The following is an 18,683-nucleotide window of genomic DNA, read 5'->3' as shown; positions in this document are numbered from 1 at the left end:
AATGCCAATTTAATGTTTGGGGGAAATAAGTCCCTCCTATCTCACACACATACACAAATTCTCATCTCTCAAATTCACAGTATATAGGCAGAAATCTTTAGAGATAAATTAGAAGTCTCCTGGAATTCATGTTCCTCCAGGGTGAGAATGCTTGTGAAATAAGGCTACGTAAGCAAGGGTTCCTTCAAACTTTCCCAAAACTGAATACTTCCTGTTTATGAAAGGTATTAGAATATTCCTGGGTTGCATATGAATGAATATTGACACATGGAATTAGAAAAGTAAAAAACTACATGTCTTTCCACTCTTATTTTCTTCTAAACCCTTTTACTAGATTATCTCAATGTTTGGGTCAGGCCCACTAAATAAACTTCCTTCAACTATGCTCCTGGAACACTTTCTTGATATCTTACTAGGTCTGACATCGTATTATAGTGATCTGTACATATGCAAGTCTCCTTCTAGACAGCAAAGCCCACAGGGGCCCAGATTATAATTTTTATATCTTTGGTAAGGAGGTACCTTAACAGCACCTTACATGGGAGTACGCAATCAAAAAAATTTTTTCAAATTGATGCCACATCAGGTTTCAAATATCTGATCTTACTTAATAGAAATCACAGAATAAAGTTAGGCTTTATAAAATTTTGATAAATCTTTAGTTTCTGATAGTAGAAAGGCTTACCAAGGGGTTGTTCTTGGCTTTTATTTAATTCAGATTCAGATGCTAAGTGTGAGTCTGACCTAGGTTTAGGCTTCAGGGAAGGAAAGAGTTTCATCATCAGATCAGAAGGAGGAGGACTTCTACTCTTACTGGATTTACATAAATCATCTCCTTTCTTTATGGGTGCAACCTTCCTTTTTATTGCTTTGTCCAAATTAGCTATTTCAGTTTTACTACAATGATCCATCAGTGGAAGCCCATTAACATCTTCATTCCCAAGTATGTCAAGGTTACTTTCATTTTCTTCTAGGTCAGTCCATGTTCGCTCATCATCAAAGTCAATTTTATTCATATTTGTACATGATGCTCTTCTTGAAGCCTCAGAAACTTTATCATTCATGCTTTCTACCACAATGGATTCATCACTACTGTCATCTTTATCTGACAAATCCAGATCAATATCCCTGCTTTTACCCTCCTTCCTAGTGTCTCGGAAAGGTCCTTTGCCATCACCCTTCTCTGGATTATCTTCTCTGCAGCTGCTGAAAAACTTGTTAGTATCTTCATTTGTTGCTTTTATGGTGCTATCCAGTTGCTCTTCAAAGTCACTGCTGATAGCACTGTTCCCATCATCTTCATCCTCACTTACATTCCATTTAATTTGATTCTCAGAAGTAGTAGTTTGAAATCCTTTTTTGCTGACCTTGCTGATCTGTTCTTTCAAACTAAGGGGTGATGTTTTTGATTCAAGATGTTTTGTTATTTCACACATATTCTTATCTTCTTGTTTAATATGGTCCAATTTTTTATTTTGGTTGTGTGGAGTAACAATATCTATTACATTTCTTTTCATTTGCTGTCCTGATTTGACTGGGGTAGAAGACATTCTGTGACCTCTGGTAGTCTGCTGGTCTCTTTCTAAGATTTTTAATACAAATGAGGAATTACTAGAGAATGATATTTCATCAGCAGCTTGTTCCAAGAACAAAAATTCATCTAACTCCAAGTTTTCCTTTTCTTTTTCCTTTTCCCAATTGTCTAATTTCTTCTGAAATGAAACTTCAAAAGAAAATTCTGGATCTTTTACAATATGACCCATAGAGTTTTTAGAAACAGAGGTGGGGTTGGTGAGCTCTGTAGAAATAAGAGGCTTTTCTGTGCATTGTGGCTTATTTCTGACTTTGCAACCAATTTCAAAGGGTTTTGAACCCTCTGGTATATTTTCTTTATTAGGCTCTAACTTAGTGTTTTTTTCTAATTTTAGCTGATCTCTAAACTGCCCATCAAATTTTTTCCCAAATTGTATTTTCATTTTTGATGGAGAAACAGTTTTCCCATTATTACTCTTAAGTATTTTTGACTTCTGAGAAACTGCAGCAGAACTGGTCTTCATTCTCACTTGATTATTCTTTTTCATCTCTGTAACTAGTTCCTTATTTATGAGAGCAGTTTTCCGCTGCATTTGTTGTCTGTCTGCTTTAAACACAGGTTGTTCTTCTGGCATGCTTTGATGAATCATTGATTTACTCTCTTTTGATTTCCAACATTTAGATTTAGCATTAGTAAACCTAGCTAGGCCTTCTCCTCGTTTTAAGAATGGTCGTTTTGGTATTACTTTGGTTAGCAATGACATTTCTGCTTCCTAAAAATAAAATAAATAGAATTTAATTAATTTTGTATATTACTTAGTAATAGTCAAGGTACTTCTAAAGTAAGCTATGTAATAATGATGAATTTTTAAAGGTTTGGGATATTATAGTCAAAACATCTGAAATGCTAACCTGTAGCTGCTTTTGTTTCAGTTCCTGTTCTTCTATCTGAATCTGTTCCTCTAAGAATTCTTCATACGTCTGTTTCCTTTCTCTAATGGCAGCTTTAATTGGCCTAATAATGAAAATAAAATTATGAAGCAAATAAATCCTGATGTTAAAACATTTAACATTAAGTGCCACATTAAGATTTCTAAGAACCTTAAGTTTTAAATTTTAAAAGATTATTTACTATTTTATAAACCATTTTAAGAAACAAAATCTAAGCAAATAAATCTAATACATTAATATTCTAACACAATAGATCACAATGAGTCCATATAATACATTATACCCTTAATAAAAATATATTAACATGAACATTTTAACAGTGTGGTAAGAATGGTAAGAAAGAAAGAGAGCGGTGCTTCAAGTCAAAAGATCTGGATTCAAAAGCTGTCTCTGATGCTTACCAGCTGTTCAACCCTGAGTCAGTCTTTTCCTGTCAGGTTCCCCATGAGTATAATAGAGAGAATCATACTTCTACTATTTACCTCACAGGGAGGGAAGACAATATCCCAGCTTAGTCACTTACTAACTATATGACCTTAGTCAAGTCCCTCTCCTGTTAGGATCAGTTTCCCCATCTATCTGGAAAGCCAGTCACCTGGACCTAAAACCTCAACTATTTTTCCTCTCCCTCACTTACCACATCTTGTCATTTCCATATCGACAACATCTAACTGCTGCATACACCCAGTCAATAAGCATTTACTCAGTGACTCCTAAATATTAGGCACTGTACTAGGCATCCTCAGGCTGCAAACACAAGGAATGAAACAAGCCTAATCTCAAGGAGCTTCCAAGGAAGACAACAAGTACACATCTAAGTACAGACAGAATTATCACAAAGTAGTTAAATACAAGGGAGGGAGGGAAAGAGAAAGAGCATTAACAGCTGAGGAGGATCAGGAAAAGTTCTTTGTAGAAGGAGGTGCTTGAGCTGTATTTTAAAGAAAGAGATTCTGTGGAGACAAGAGAGTATATTCCGGGCAAAGGGGACAGCCATTACGAAGGCCAGTTTGGCTACATCACCAAGTGCAGGAGGAAGTGAAATGTCCAACAAGGAAGTAGAAGGGACCATAGGTTGGGACCGTGTTGTAAAGTGCTTAAAAAGCTAAATACAGTGGAGTTTATTTACTATCCTAGAGCACCAGAGCAGGTGAATAGATAAGGGACAGGAGGAAGGGAAACCAATTGAAAGGCTCTGCAATAATCAGGCAAGAGGTAATGAGGTACTGAACCATGGTGCTGGCCAGGTGAGTGGAGAGATGCTGTGGAAGGAGGGATGGCAAGATCTGTCAATTCGGTGACTAGGTGAGGGAGAGGGAGAAGCTGACTTTCTTGACAGGATTATGATGCTGGATGACTGGCAGAACAGTGGCATCTTCAAAAGGAATAAGGAGAGTTGGAAAAGGTGCATGTTTGTGAGACAGAGGTGGAGGTCACAAGGAGTTCTGTTTTAGTCAGGCTGAGTTTGAGATGTATCTGAGGCATCCAGTTTGAAATGTCTAATGAAAAAGCAAGGACACAGGACTGACAAACAATAAAGAGAGACACTGGGACAAGAATATAGATCTACGAGTTCTTAACCTATAGATGATGGCTAAATCTACGGGAGCTAATAAGGTCATCAAGCCAGAGAGAGTAGGAAAGAAAAAGGGCCCAGGACACATTCACAGTTAAAAGTTGTGATATGGATGATGAGCCAGCAAAAGAGACTGGGAAAGAATGGTCACACAGGGAAGAGAACCAGGAGGGAACAGTGTCACAGAGACCCAGAGAAGATAGTAGACAAGAAAGGAGTGTAGTCAACAGTGTCAGAGTTCAAGAAAGCTGAGAAAATAGTATCAGAATTGGTAACTAAAAGAGCATTGGTAACACTAGGGAAAGTAGTTTCAGTTGAGTTATGAGGTCAAAATCTAGACTGCAAGGAACTGAGGAGACAGTGAGAAGGAAGGAAAGAGAGGTAATAAGTGTAGACATCTATATCTACTCTCAACTCTAGCCTCCCAACTGGTCTCCCACCCCCAGTCTTTTTTCTCTCCAAGTCATCTTTCAGACCATCTTCACTCCTCTGGTCAAAAGCCTTCAATGGTTCTCATGGCCTAGAGAAGGGGTCACCAAAGTGAGGGCTATGTAATGCCCCAAGGGGTGGATGATCAACAAGCAGGTGAGAACATGGATTGCATTCCACCCTCCCCTGCCATAGCCAATAATATGTTTGTGTCTTACACAATACCATGACTCTCTTCCTACATACCATTTCCCCTTCCTACAGCTGACCTGTGGCTTCACTAGGCCTGAACCCCTCAGGGTAGACAAGACACAACCTAATTCAGCCCAAGCAACTGAAAAAGTTTCACAGGATAATTTTCAGTACCACTGTTCCTGGTATCCCCACAGATCACCACAGCAGCAGGCTTCATGCTCCAGAGCAGGGAACAGTAAGCCCCTTCTAACCCTCTCCTCACACTTACCTCCCCCTCACACACTATTCCTTTTTCCATGGAAAAGAGTAAGCTAAGATATTTAAATATGGCTGGATTGTAATTGTATTATCTTTTCCCCAAAAGCCATCACTCATCTGAACTTCTCTATTTCTGAAGGGGAGGAGGGGCAGGGGGAGGGGAGAGGGAGGGGAGGGGAGGGGGAGGGAAGGGCGGGGATGATCACTATCCTTCCAAGTACTTTCCCAGGATCTCAACCCCCTTATCCGTAACTGCCCACTCAAAATGAAAGTTCTCTTCTCAAAGTTAGCAGTGATTTTCTGATCATCAAATCTAATGTCCTTTTCTTAATCCTCATCCTTTTAACAATGCTTCTCTGTGACATTTGGACACAACTGACTACCCTCTCCTCCCTACATCGCTGTGACATGCTTTCTCCCTTCATTCTGACAGCTGTTTACCCATTCCTTCCCAGACTCCTTTGTGGGATGATCATTCATTTCACATTCCCTAACCAAGCTCTTGCTTGGTAACTATGTCAATTCCTGTGGGTTTTCTTGTCATCACTATGTAGATCTATGTAACTAGTCTGAATCTCTCTTCTGAATTCTAGCCTCATATATAACAAATTTCATGTTTGACATTTTGATCAGGATATGCCATCTCAAACTCAACAAAGGTAAAAGAGAACTCATTACTTTTTTCCCAAAACTCAACTCTCTTCCAAATTTCCATGTTTCTGTTGTCCTTCTCTTTTGACATCTAACCTTCCCTCACCCCACATATCTAGTCAGTTGCCAAATCCTGTCATCTCTATCTCTACCACATCTCACACATCCCCATCTCTTACGATGTTGTTGTCTTATCACTTCCTACCTGGGCTATTTCAATAGCCTTTCTTGATTTCTCTGCCTCAAATTCCCACCCCACCCCCATTCATTTTCCACACAGCTGCCAAAAGAATTTTTTTAAAGTGCAGGTCTGACCATGTTATCTCTCTATTCAATAAGATTACAGTGACTCCCTAGTTACTCTAAGATAAAACATCACACCTATTTTTAAGCTTTATAAGGTAAATAAAATTAATAGTACATGTAAATAATACATAAGTAAATACACATAACTGGAGTACATGCACAAACTTTAATTTTATTTAATTTTATTTTTTTTGCTAATGGAGTGCATGATCAAAAAAGTTCTGGTCCAGAGGATAAGCTACAAACTCCCTATTCTAAAATTTAAGTTCTTCCACAATTAGATCCTACCATTCTGTCTTATTTTCACACTACTTGTCTTTACAGTTTATGTAATAATCAAACTGCACTACCAACTGTTCCCAGAAATTCAACAGCCATCTCCCATGGGTCATACATTTACACTGGCTATCCCACCCCCACCCCCATACCTAGAATATACTCCCTCCATATGTAGACCTTTGAGAATCTTTCTCTTCCTGCAACATTCAACTTAGTTACAACTTCTTTTTTGTTTGTTTGTTTGGTGAGGCAATTGGGGTTAAGTGACTTGCCCAGGGTCACACAGCTAGTAAGTGTGTGTTAAGTGTCTGAGGCCAGATTTGAACTCAGGTACTCCTGACTTCAGGGCCGGTGCTCTATCCACTACGCTACCTAGCTGCCCCAGTTACAACTTCTTGATAGCCCTTTCCTAATAGCCCTTGTGACACCCTACCTTGGGATTATACTTATGTCTGGATTTTCTTCCTCCAAAAGAATGAGTATTACTTTTTAGTCCTTGCATACCCAGCATAAATACCTTGTAGATAATAAGTACATAATAAATTCTTTTAACTGAATTAAAACATATTTTTCATGATTAAGTAAAAGGATTCCCCACCACTTAACAAATAACTCATATTCAACTGTAATACCTTAATGCAAAAAAATATATATGTAATATCTAATATGTTAATCAACATAGATACCTTTCTTCAATACTAGACACTGCTAACAATTTTCTTCCATTGTTAATATCAGAGGAATCACCAGGTTTTTTTGAGTTTGTAACCTCTTTCCCTTCTGGTAACTGTTCTGTCATTTTCTCCCAACATGGTAGTACACTTTCCCCTACGATATGAATTGGGAAATATTTAGTTGAAGATATGCAAAGTGTCACAAGCTTTCAAATTCATATAGAGCCAAAATAAATGTTCTTAAAACTCTAGAATTATACAAAATATTCAGGTATAGCACAATAGTACATTGGAAGCATGCTGGGCCCAAAAGCAGGTGACTGATGGATTCAGGCCACAAATTAAACAAACCAAAAAAATTATATAATACTAGCATATAAGTTTACAAAATGATTTTATATATATATAATCTTACGTGATCCTAACAAGTATTAGAGATAATGTAAAATATGACAAAACCAAGGTTCAGTGACCTTAATTGACTCTTTGGAAGACACATAGCTAGTAAAGAGCAGAGGTAGGCCTAGAATTAAAGCCTTTCAAGTTCCTACTCTAATAATCCTTCTACTCTACCATACTGTCCTATTCGTATGTGATTAAAAGGAAAAAAAAAATTACACACTCAAAAGCTGTGTCTATCCTCTCACGGTGAGCTTTAAAACTTTTGTTTCACTTGGAAAAGCCTGTAGAATTTTGAATTGTTGTCAGAGTTACAAATGCTAGTGGAAAAGACACAAAACCTGTGGCCAACCCAAACTCAGTGACTCTGCAGCATCCTGGACCTTCTACTGTAATGAAATCTGTGTGTGTGTGTGTGTGTGTGAGAGAGAGAGAGAGAGAGAGAGCGCAAAAGAGCAAGAGAGAGTGCAAGAGAGAGCGCAAGAGCTCAAGGGCACTCACATGAGTGGGGGAGGGAACAAGCAGGAAGAGGGAGAGACAAACAAGGGGAGGCAGAAAGTTAACAAAACAATAGTATCAGAAAAGAATTCTATCATGGAATAGCCCAATGGCATTCCTACAGGTATATAGAAAGAGAGATTCAGAATATTATTTAGATATAAAGACACTAAGTTCAAAAGATAGCTCACCTGAAATATTTTTATTTTCTTCTTTCAAATCATTCTGTGTTTTTACAGATGCTTCTAGACACTGTGCCTCATGAAAAAAGTCTGGAGAAATACTACCACCTTTTGAAGACAAGACACATTCCTTACTCATAGTCCTGCACGGATTAATTTCTCTTTCTTGTACAGAACCACAAGATGAAATTTCAGGACCATGAGTTTTTTCTCTGGTTTGATTCTGGTACACATGTGACAAGAAATGCATGGTTTTGTGTGTAGTAGAATTAATGGAAGTTCCATATTTGGGGCTCTGATCTTCAGACAGTAAAGTCAAGCCTTATGAAGAAAACACAAGCAAAATTAATATTTTATGAAAAATTTTCTCATTTTACTAATCTACTCCTACAATCCTATCCCTTCCACTCATCTACTTAACCAGAAATGAAATAATAAATAAAGTGCCATTTTAATGAAATAAGCTAAATGAAATAATGCTGGTATTTTCAACACAAAGTTCTACACGATTTTAATTAGGGACATATTTGTTGGCACTCAAATTCAGGAAAAGTAGCATTATTCAGTAATGAAGTACATTTTTTTCCAGCAGCACATTCTTGAATATGCATTTAGTTCTCTATACTCTTATTTAATCATTTCCTTGAAGGAACAAAGAATGCTCCCTTTAACTCCCAAAATTCCTAATCCTATACTTCTGAGGATCCAAAAGATATATGGCTTACAAAAAATTCCCTATCAGTACATATCAGTAACTCAAGCACACGTCAAAACAGTACTAGGCCAACCTTATCACAACCACTTCCCTCGCTACTGGGATCCCAGCTATTCTCCTAACTCACCTCACGTGCATCTAGAAGTCAGAATTGAAGTGCTCTAAATCTAAGTTAATGCCACCAATCACATCCATGCCCTCCCCACTTTATGACCCATGCTACCTGTAGAATCTCAAAGTTGGAAGGGACTTTTAAAGGTCAAATAGCCAAACCTCATTGCTAATGGAACAACTTCTGACATCCAGCTTCTTCCTGAATAATGCAAGTTGCCAAGAGTTCACACAATAAAGATAGCTCTATTCATTAGGAAGTTCTTCCTTACTTTGAGCAGGAATCTGCTTTCCTATAATTTTTATCCATTAGTTTTAGTTGCCCTCGAGACAAACATGTTTAAGCTATTTTGGTATCCTTTCATGTAGCTGAGCCACTATTATATCTCACCTAAGTCTTCTCCAAGCTAAACATTCCCATTTTACTTAACTGTTCTTAACAGAGCTTAGTTTCCAGATCTCTCATTTTCCCAGTTACCTTCTTCTAGACACGACACAACACATTACAGTAAATCTTTATTCTAGATTCGATGTCTATCATTCATTATAGCTTACAACATAAAAAGTGTCAGAACACAATTCTAGTTCCATTCTGTAGGTGAACAAAGAGAACCCAGATTCTAGTTCATATCTATCCTACTATCATCTCCCAAAAACCTATATTTTTATTGCCTGAGTACCGATCTTTATATATGAAAAAGGATCCTACCAACCACTTATCGAAACACTATAATGGAAAGAAAATCAGTGAACATAAAGCATTTATATAAACTGAGTCACATATATGGCTACTAAGTCTTACCTGAGTGTGTCTGTTGCCCAGACACCATAGTCAGTAGTTTCTCTTGCTCCTCCAGGAGCCTCTGGATCTGTTCTAATTGCTGCCTCTTCAACTCCTCCTGTTTCTTCTGTTGGACTTCTTTGAGCTTTTCAAACACATTTTTTGGTTCAATTAACCCGATGTTTCTTCACAGAGCCCTGTTGACTCTTCTGGCGTCTTCTTCTATTCCTTCCCAAACCTCCCCATTATCAGGAAAGACTTTAAAAGGGGTTCGTCAGGCATGTTTAAATGTGCCTCTATCATTTTAGAAACAAAGCAACAACCTGACAACATAACAATGTCAATTCTAGTCGCAACCTCAGTAAAAGAGCCCAAATCCACCATCTTATTGCCCAAATGGTCTAAGTACAGAGGAGGCCACCTATCTTTTCACTCTTTTCCATGTTATAATACAATTTTTGTCAACTTTTCCTCAGTTATTAATCTCTCTTCAATTTTTGTCTTACAAATTATAATTTTATTTTATTTCTTCCTATTTATAGAATCATAGCAGCATTGATCATCATGGCTAAAAGGGGCATTGGTGATACCTGAATCCATTTCCTTCATTTTGCAAATTAGGAAACTGAGGGCCAGAAAGATGAAGCAATCTTCACATTAGTGTTATAGGTTTATACTGAACCCATACCATACCTTTTGGGACCAAAAAGACCTCTCTTTGGGAAAGTCCATGACAACAGAGCCTTTTGTTCGAATAAATCGATCTGGACTATATAGGTAGGAAGCTTATGACCTTGTTCTAAGCAGAATCATGTCATAATCATTAGAGCTACTGGCCCATAGCTAGCAAGTCAAGATAATTAGGAAAGATCTAGCATCAAGGGAGAAAAACAAAATTATAACGGATACATTACAAATTACTAATTTTTTAGTAACATTCATTTATGTGTTCTCTGAAAAGGGATAGGGATTTTCTATTAATAAACAAGGACCCTGACTCATGATAAAACATGCTGTCCTCCTCCAAATATAGAGGTGATGGACTCAGAGCAAATTGAAGAATATTTTTTTTGGACATGGGTAATGTAGGAATTTCTTTTGCATGATACATATTTGTAAACTTTTTTTTTCTTTCTCAATGGGTAGGGGAGGGACTAGAGAGGGACCTCAAAACTGAAAATAAAAGGAAAATAAATGAAAATAAAATATTTCAATAAATGAAAATAACATTAAAAAAAGAAAAATAAGCAATGAACTTGTAAGTCTAATACTCTTTGTAGTTTAAAAAAAGGACACTTGGGGCAGCTAGATGGCACAGTGGATAGAGCACTGGCCCTGGATTCAGGAGGACCTGAGTTCAAATCCAGCCTCAGGGGACAGCTAGATGGCGCAGTGGATAGAGCACCGGCCCTGGAGTCAGGAGTACCTGAGTTCAAATCCGGCCTCAGGGGGCAGCTAGGTGGCACAGTGGATAAAGCACCAGCCTTGAATTCAGGAGGACCTGAATTCAAATCTGGCCTCAGACACTTGACACTTACTAGCTGTGTGACCCTGGGCAAGTCACTTAACCCCAATTGCCTCACTAAAAAAAAAAAAAACACAAATCCAGCCTCAGACACTTGACACGTACTAGCTGTGTGACCCTGGGCAAGTCACTTAACCCCAATTGCCTCACCCAAAAAAAAAAAAAAAGGACACAAATTTGGGGGGGGGGCAGAAATGCATTTAAAAACCATGTACACTCACTTAACCCCAATTGTCTAACCCCTCCCCCACAAAATATATAAGCTATTAGTGAAGATAAAAACCATGTACACAAAACCTACAATAATCCATCCATCTGGCCAAATATTTTATTTACCTGCTCAAGTTTCTTGAAAAGTGGATCTCTATAAGCAGCTTCTTTGGCATCACCCACATCAGTTTCAACATCAATTCTGCCATTTTCCCAGTGGCTCAGGGCATCTTTGCATGGCAATAATTGTTGTGTCTTTTTAGTGTGAAGAAAGACTGCATGTGTTTCTTTTGTATCTGACTGCACTCCGTAAGGGCTTTTAGAATCCAAGATCTGCTCTTCACAAAGTGAATCATCACTTAGAAAGCTACAGCCATCTGAAAAATCTGTGCTTTTAACAGTAAAACTAGAGGAATTATTTGCATTTGACTGATTCTCTCTCCCTGTTTCCAAACTAGGAAATCCACGATTCAGTATCACACCAGCACGAGAAGGATTGGACATCCACTGAGCTAAAAAATTTTGCCCACTATTTAATTCTGAAGAAGTGGGCATCAGGAAAATTGTAATCTGAAGCACTAAGTTAAAATAGCGTCAAAGCTTTTGTAGCATACAGGTGTTGGATCTGACTGTTGATATCCAATACCTGCAGAGAGAAAAACAGCAATTAAAACCATTATAATAGAAAGCATCCAGCCCCATCATAGGCTTGTTGAAATCTTTCTCTTCTCAAATAGGGTTTTGGTACCACCACCTTCACAAAGCTTTCCTCTGAACCCCCAACTAAAAGAACTACTTCTGGAATAGCTTATCCCTTTTGTTTGGCCACTCCTTTGAATATTTCACATTCTTACTTGTAGTTACCTGGGTACATTTTTCCCTCTTCTAATACTGGCCTATGAATTCCCTCAGCTAGGAAGTTTTTTCATATTTTTATCTCTAGCACATCTTACAGCACCTTGTACATAATATTCACTTAATAATGTTTGCATAATTGGATCTATCAGATGTTCTAACAAATTAAACTGAATATTCTCCTGAAACCGCAATCCATTATGAAAGACAACACTATAAAATAAATAGTATGAAGCTGGAAAACGACAGGCGTTCTGCTGCGTATTTTCAGCTGATTCCTGGGCGGTGGTATTTTTTCAGGTATTATAATTTCCCTTTCCCCATTTTATTTCCTTTCCCTTGATCCTACTGATCCTGTTTGTGTTGGGTTTTTTTAAGTTCATTCTTGTTAAAATAAATCTTGTTCTGTTTTGAGGGAGGCTGCCGGTCTCCTTCCTTGCCCCAATATTTCGGCAAGCCGCTTAGCTAACACTCCCCAATTAAAAATTGGTCCCCACAGTATATATGCATATGCATATACACACATATCGATATTGGCATCTATGTCTATATATACTGAATATATACATCCCCTCCCAAGTATTCTCCTGAAACAGCAATCCATTATGAAAGACACCATTATAAAACAATAGTATGGACACATACATATACATATATTCTATAGATCTGGATGTATATATTATACAGATATGACTTGGCTATAGCATAAGTATGTGCATATATATACACACATACTCAGTATATATAGACATATATATGTATACACTTACACACACACACACACACACACACACACACACACACACACACACACACACTCTTCTACAAAATCCTATTGTGAAGTTTCATTATAACACGGAGACAGACAACCCTGGGTTCCTAGAGGCTGTCAGCTAAGTATGAAGAGACTCATCACCTTTGGTGAAAAATTCTTTGGCCATAGTTGCCCATAAAACAAGGAAAAATACAAAATGATCCTCAGTTCTGTATCGCTCCCTTCTGATTTTGCAGCAACTATGGAAGACTACTGAAAACAGAAGTTGCTACAAATCAAACACTGCTTAGCCCATCTGTGAAAATTAGCTATTGGTATTCTAAATATGAGAACTGGTCATCTTTGTCTAATGACCAAAGATTGGACATTCTACTAGAGGAAGTGAAACGTTATCAATATTGATTGATGTTCTCCCTGTTAATGAAACCAGAAGACAAAAGTCACAGCTAAACAGAGAGTGGCTCACAGGTTTGGAGAGACAAATAGAGGACTTTGTAGGGTTGGTCTGATCATTTCATTTTTTTAAAAGCTGACCATGAACTATGCCCAAAGGGCTATGGGGCTGTGCATACTCTTTGACCCTGTAATACCACAACTAGGTCTGTATCCCAAAGATATCATAAAAAGGGAGAAAGGACCTACTTGTACAAAAATATTTCTAGAAGCTCTCTGTGGTGGCAAAGAATTGGAAATTATGGGGATGCCCATCAATTGGGGAATGGCTGAACAAATTGTGGTATATGAATGTAATGGAATACTATTGTGCTTTAAGAAATGATAAGCAGGCAGATTTCAGAAAAACATGGACTTAAGTGGACTGATGCTGAGTGAAGTGACTAGAACTAGGAGAACATTGTACACAGTTATAGCAACATTGTGTGATGATCAGCTGTGATAAACTTAGCTCTTCTCAGCTATACAGTGATCTAAAACAATTCCAAAGGACTCATGATGGAAAGTGTTCTCCACATCCAGAAAAAAGAACTGTGGAGTCTGAATGCAGATTTAATCATGCTATTTTTACTTTTGGGGGTTTTCTGTTGTTGTTCTTTTAATTCCCTTTTGTTCTGATTCTTCTTTCACAACACGACTAATGTGGAAATATGTTTAATGTGATTGTACATATATATAACCTATATCAGACTGTTTGTCATGTTGGGAAGAGGGGAAGGGAAAGAAGGAAGGGAGAAAAATTTGGAACTCAAAATCCTATAAAAACAGGGGCTACAAATGTTGAAAACTATCTTTACATGTAAAAATAAAATAAGGGGCAGCTAGGTGGCGTAGGGGCAGCTAGGTGGCGCAGTGGATAGAGCACCGGCCCTGAAGTCAGGAGTACCTAAGTTCAAATCCGGCCTCAGACACTTAAAACTTACTAGCTGTGTGACCCTGGGCAAGTCACTTAACCCCAATTGCCTCACTAAAACAAAAAAAATTAAATAAATAAATAAATAAATAAAATAAAATAAAATAAAAAGCAGACCATAAAAATACCTAGCTTATATAACAACTTTTACTATAGAGAATGAAGGGCTAGAGACATTTTAGTAAATAGTTTTTTCCTTTTTTTTTTTGGGCGGGGCAATGGGGGTTAAGTGACTTGCCCAGGGTCACAAAGCTAGTAAATGTCAAGTGTCTGAGGCCGCATCTGAACTCAGGTCCTTCTAAATCCAGGGCCAGTGCTCTATCCACTACACCACCTAGCTGCCCCTAGAGACATTTCATGAAGAATTCATTAAGAACTTCCAAATTAATTCAACATATTCTCTGATTCTGAGTGATTGATGCAAAGGTGAGTCCAGGAGAGGACAGCAAAGAAAAATGTTGAAAAATACAGTTCAGGAGTAAGAAATTGGTCAAAAGATTTGTAGATTACAAGCCTTATACCTATACATTATAATACTTTAAGAAAAAAATGGGAAACACTGGACATATGGGGCACTGAAGAAAACAATGCTTAAATCAAAAACATAACGGATGTTTTAAAGACAGGAAACAACTTTTTACTGAAGTAGGAATTATTCCTGAATATGCAATGTTTGTATAGTCGAGGGCTAACTGACATTAAGGTAGGTTCAAAGAAAGAAAAGAACACATTTAGGGCTGCTAGGTGGCACAGTGGATAAAGCACCGGCCCTGGATTCAGGAGGACCTGAGTTCAAATCCCTAGGACACTTGACACTAGCTATGTGACCCTGGGCAAGTCCCTTAACCCTCATTGCCCCGCAAAAAACAAACCAAAAAAAAAAAAAGAAAATAACACATTTGGTACCAAGAATAATAAATTAATATCATTTATGACTAACATTCCTTGATACACGCCCCTGTTAAGATAAACTTTAAAATACTTATATCACAAATACATCATGCCATTTAAAGCAAATAAAACCGCTTTAAAAGCATACAGGTAAGTATTGTATTACTATGTATCCACAACATTCAATATTTTAAAATCTGTATCCTTCTACTGTCACCAAAAAAATAGCCTTTAATATGTATTATTCATCTTTATTATGTAATTAATTTAAAGTATCCAACTAGAGCAATGGTAATTTTTCATTAAAAGTAAACTTGAAAATGGCATTGAAATGGTCACATGAAAACAAGTTTTAAAAGCAAAAAATCAGGATGAGAAACAAATTACAAGATTATTTTGTTATATTTAAAAGCAGAATTCCTCACTAGACTAAGAAAACATTCCACTGCACTAAAGCTATTTCCATCTTTTCTTCCTCCTACATGAAGCATTTCCTGAGCTTTCCTTATTCCTCCCCCAGGAAATTACCTTGTATTTATTTTTTATATACTGCCATATTTGTCTCCTCCGTAACAAAAATTAAGCCCTTTAAAGGCAAGAACTTTTATTTATGTCTCTGTACCCCAGTACCTAACACACAGAAGATGCTTAAGAAATATTTGCTGGCTTTTATTTTTCCCACTGTTTTGTTCTAGAAATGTACTTCAAGTTCAATGTTTCATGACTTTAATCCTAAATAGTGAGTTAGTTCATGCAATTACATCGAAGTAATTTGTTTCATTTCTATAAGTTATCTGCTGTGGGTGGGGGAGCACGGAGCAGATACCTATTTTACCTGGAGAAATAGCCAATTTGGCATTGTGATGATTCAGTATGTATCGTACTAATATTAAAATGAAATTGGAGGGGGCAGCTATGTGGCGCAATGGATAAAACACCAGCCCTGGATTCAGGACGACCTGAGTTCAAATTTGACCTCAGACACTTGACACTTACTAGCTGTGTGACCCTGGACAAGTAACTTAACCCTCACTGCCGCACCGAAAGAAAGAAAGAAATTGGAGACAAATTTCCATAAGACAATGGAGCACTACCACCACTACCACCCTCCAAAAAGGGTGGAATGAGAACCCTAGCGCATCTAGGAAAAAGAACTTTTAAGCACCCTTCTAAAAAAAAGAAAAAAAAAGCCACGGTCATTTTAGTGTCTGACAAACTGCTGCCAACATCACAACATCTTCAAAGTCTACTAAATGGTACGGAAAATTTAGTTTGTTGCTTTGGGAAGAAAAAAAAAAGATTTATCTTTTTCTTTTCTTCTCTAAACCAAGGATTTAAAAGCCTTGAAACCGATAGCGACGGTTCCACAACCCATCAGCATCAAAGCACAGAAAACGATCAAGAGCGACTTTAAAAGGGAAAGGAGCCCAGCAGGGGACTTAAAGCAGAAACTCTTTAAAACCTCCCAGAAACCGGACCCTCATCTCACTACAGCAAAAAGCGTCCGGAGCAAGCTGTGACAAGTCGGGGGCACAGTGGAGAGGGCGTCCCCGCCCTCACCCTCACCCCAGGCCCCGAACTGGACAACCATGGAGCAGTCTTCCCTCTCCCCCAAACCCCCGGGCCTCCCGCAGAGCGGGGCTCCGGGGCATCCCTAGGGCATCAAAACGCTGCCGGGCTCAGGCGCCCAAGGACAAAACTGTTTTCCCCCCCAGCCTCAACCACCCGGAAACGACCCCGAACCCCACCCGCGGCCCCAAATTACCACTCTCGCCTCTTCTGGCCCCTCAGTTCAGTTCCCAACCGGCGCCAGAGCCGCGGCACCTCCAGCGCCTCCCGCTCCATTTACAAATGAGCCACCGCCTCCACCGAAGCCCCGCCTCCAACCCCGTCGGGGCTCCACCCGCCGGGGTTCTGAGGCATCTGGGAAATGTAGGCCAACTGTGCCTTCAGTGTCCTAGAGGCAGGGCGCCGCAGGCTGGTTTGCGAACTACAACCCCCAGGACACAGCCCTGAAATGGACGTTACTGGTCGTTGACTGGGTCGAGAAGCTCCTTCCGCTGATGCTGGAAAGAGAGGCGGGAGTGGAGGCGGCTTTGGAGGTTGGCTTTGGGAACTGTGGTTCCTTTACTTTGAGTGAGAATCGTTTCCAGAAACCACCTTTCGTAGTAGAAATTTGCTTTTAGCAACTCCCAAAGGCGGAAGGCGGTGCAGAGGACTAGGAAGCAACCAACCAAGAAGTTTATGGGGCCTTATCTAAGCTGGAACTGATGCTGTCAAGCAGGGCCAACGCTCCTCCGGGGGCTAAAGATGTTTACAATAATAACTGACGTTTCTTTGGTGCTTTAAAATCTCCAAAGCACTGTCCATGTATGTTTTCTCATTAGAGCCCCATAACGAGACCATGAGGTAAGCTCTACAGGTACTATCTCCATTTTAGAGATTAGAAAACTGAGGCCCAGACAATTATGAAAGAGAGGCGTCCATAGTAATAGGGCTAATGTCCCAGGAGGGGTTTTAACTAGGTTAGAGCCTTCCTGACTCTATCCTTAGAACTGTGCTTCCTCTTTTGAAAGCTACAGTCAACCAATATCTCTTAAAGTGCTTTCAATGTGCCAGGCACTGTGCTGGACTCCTGGAATACAAATAGAAGCAAAAAGATTGTCCTTACCTTCAAGGAGCAAAACTCTCAAGGGTTTTGTTGTTTTAACTGGGGATGTTTTTGCTTAAGGTCTATTTTGGTAATATCCATTGGTTTGTTGTTGATTTTTTTTTTTGGCGGAGGGCCCCATTTTTTTGTTTGGTTAGGTCACAGCAGCATTCTGAAATTTCCCAAGGGGTAGGCAGGTATGTATCTAAAAGTTCACTCCAAAAATAGTCATCTCCCAATTATCTGTCTGACAAGTAGGGAAAGTTAGCCCTAGCCACCCAATTCTTACTTTATCTCTTCAGCTCCTGTGATTCTCAGTTTTGTCCAGCGCTAACCTATCTCCTCACCTCCACTTTCACATTTCAAACTGCCCACTGAACATTTTAAACTGGATGTCTCATAGACCAGGGCTTCTTAAACTTTTTCCACTCACAACCCCTTTTTGCCTGAGAAATTTTTACAGGACCCCGGGTGTATAGGTATATAAAATAGGTATACATAACCTTTTATGGTTGCCAATTTTTTCCTGACCTCCACATTCAGTTATGGATCTCGACCCACAGTTTAAGAAGTTAGGCTGTACAATACCACTGCTGGGTTTATATCCCAAAGACATCCCCCAAAAAAGATAAAAAGGCCTGTTTATACAAAAGTGTTTCAAGCAGCTCTTTCCTTTGTGGCTGAGAAGCGGAAATCAAAGGAATGCCCATCAGTTAGGGAGTGGCTAAACAAACTGTGGTATATGATGGTGATGGAATATTATTGTGCTATAAGAAATGACAAGCAGGATGATTTCTGAAAGGCCTGGAAAGACTTGTATGAACTGATGTATAGTGAAGTGAGCAGAACCAAGAGAACATTGTGCACAGAGAC

The 18,683-nt window shown here is 38.8% G+C and overlaps 1 protein-coding gene across 3 annotated transcripts in view; it reads right to left on the bottom strand.

The window, feature by feature from the left end:
- Positions 1-17,016, bottom strand: part of CENPJ (centromere protein J) — a 54,615-nt gene extending 37,599 nt beyond the window's left edge. Inside the window, exons 1-7 of one of the 3 annotated variants that reach the window (XM_043995206.1) lie at positions 16,926-17,016; positions 11,400-11,919; positions 9,560-9,683; positions 7,941-8,252; positions 6,865-7,006; positions 2,446-2,548; positions 686-2,306 (exon numbers count right to left, since the gene is read on the bottom strand). In XM_043995206.1, coding sequence (XP_043851141.1) covers positions 686-2,306; positions 2,446-2,548; positions 6,865-7,006; positions 7,941-8,252; positions 9,560-9,683; positions 11,400-11,828 — 2,731 coding nt within the window. In that variant the 5' untranslated portion in view covers positions 11,829-11,919; positions 16,926-17,016. Of the gene's footprint in view, positions 1-685; positions 2,307-2,445; positions 2,549-6,864; positions 7,007-7,940; positions 8,253-9,559; positions 9,835-11,399; positions 11,920-16,925 lie in introns of those variants that run through there. The other 2 variants (XM_043995207.1, XM_043995208.1) reach the window with 2 other exon arrangements.
- Between the last annotated feature and the right edge of the window lie 1,667 nt (positions 17,017-18,683).

The sequence above is a fragment of the Dromiciops gliroides genome, chromosome 3 (assembly GCF_019393635.1).
Source record: "Dromiciops gliroides isolate mDroGli1 chromosome 3, mDroGli1.pri, whole genome shotgun sequence".
Taxonomy (NCBI): Eukaryota; Metazoa; Chordata; class Mammalia; order Microbiotheria; family Microbiotheriidae; genus Dromiciops; species Dromiciops gliroides.
This window is presented reverse-complemented; position numbering and strand designations above follow the sequence as displayed.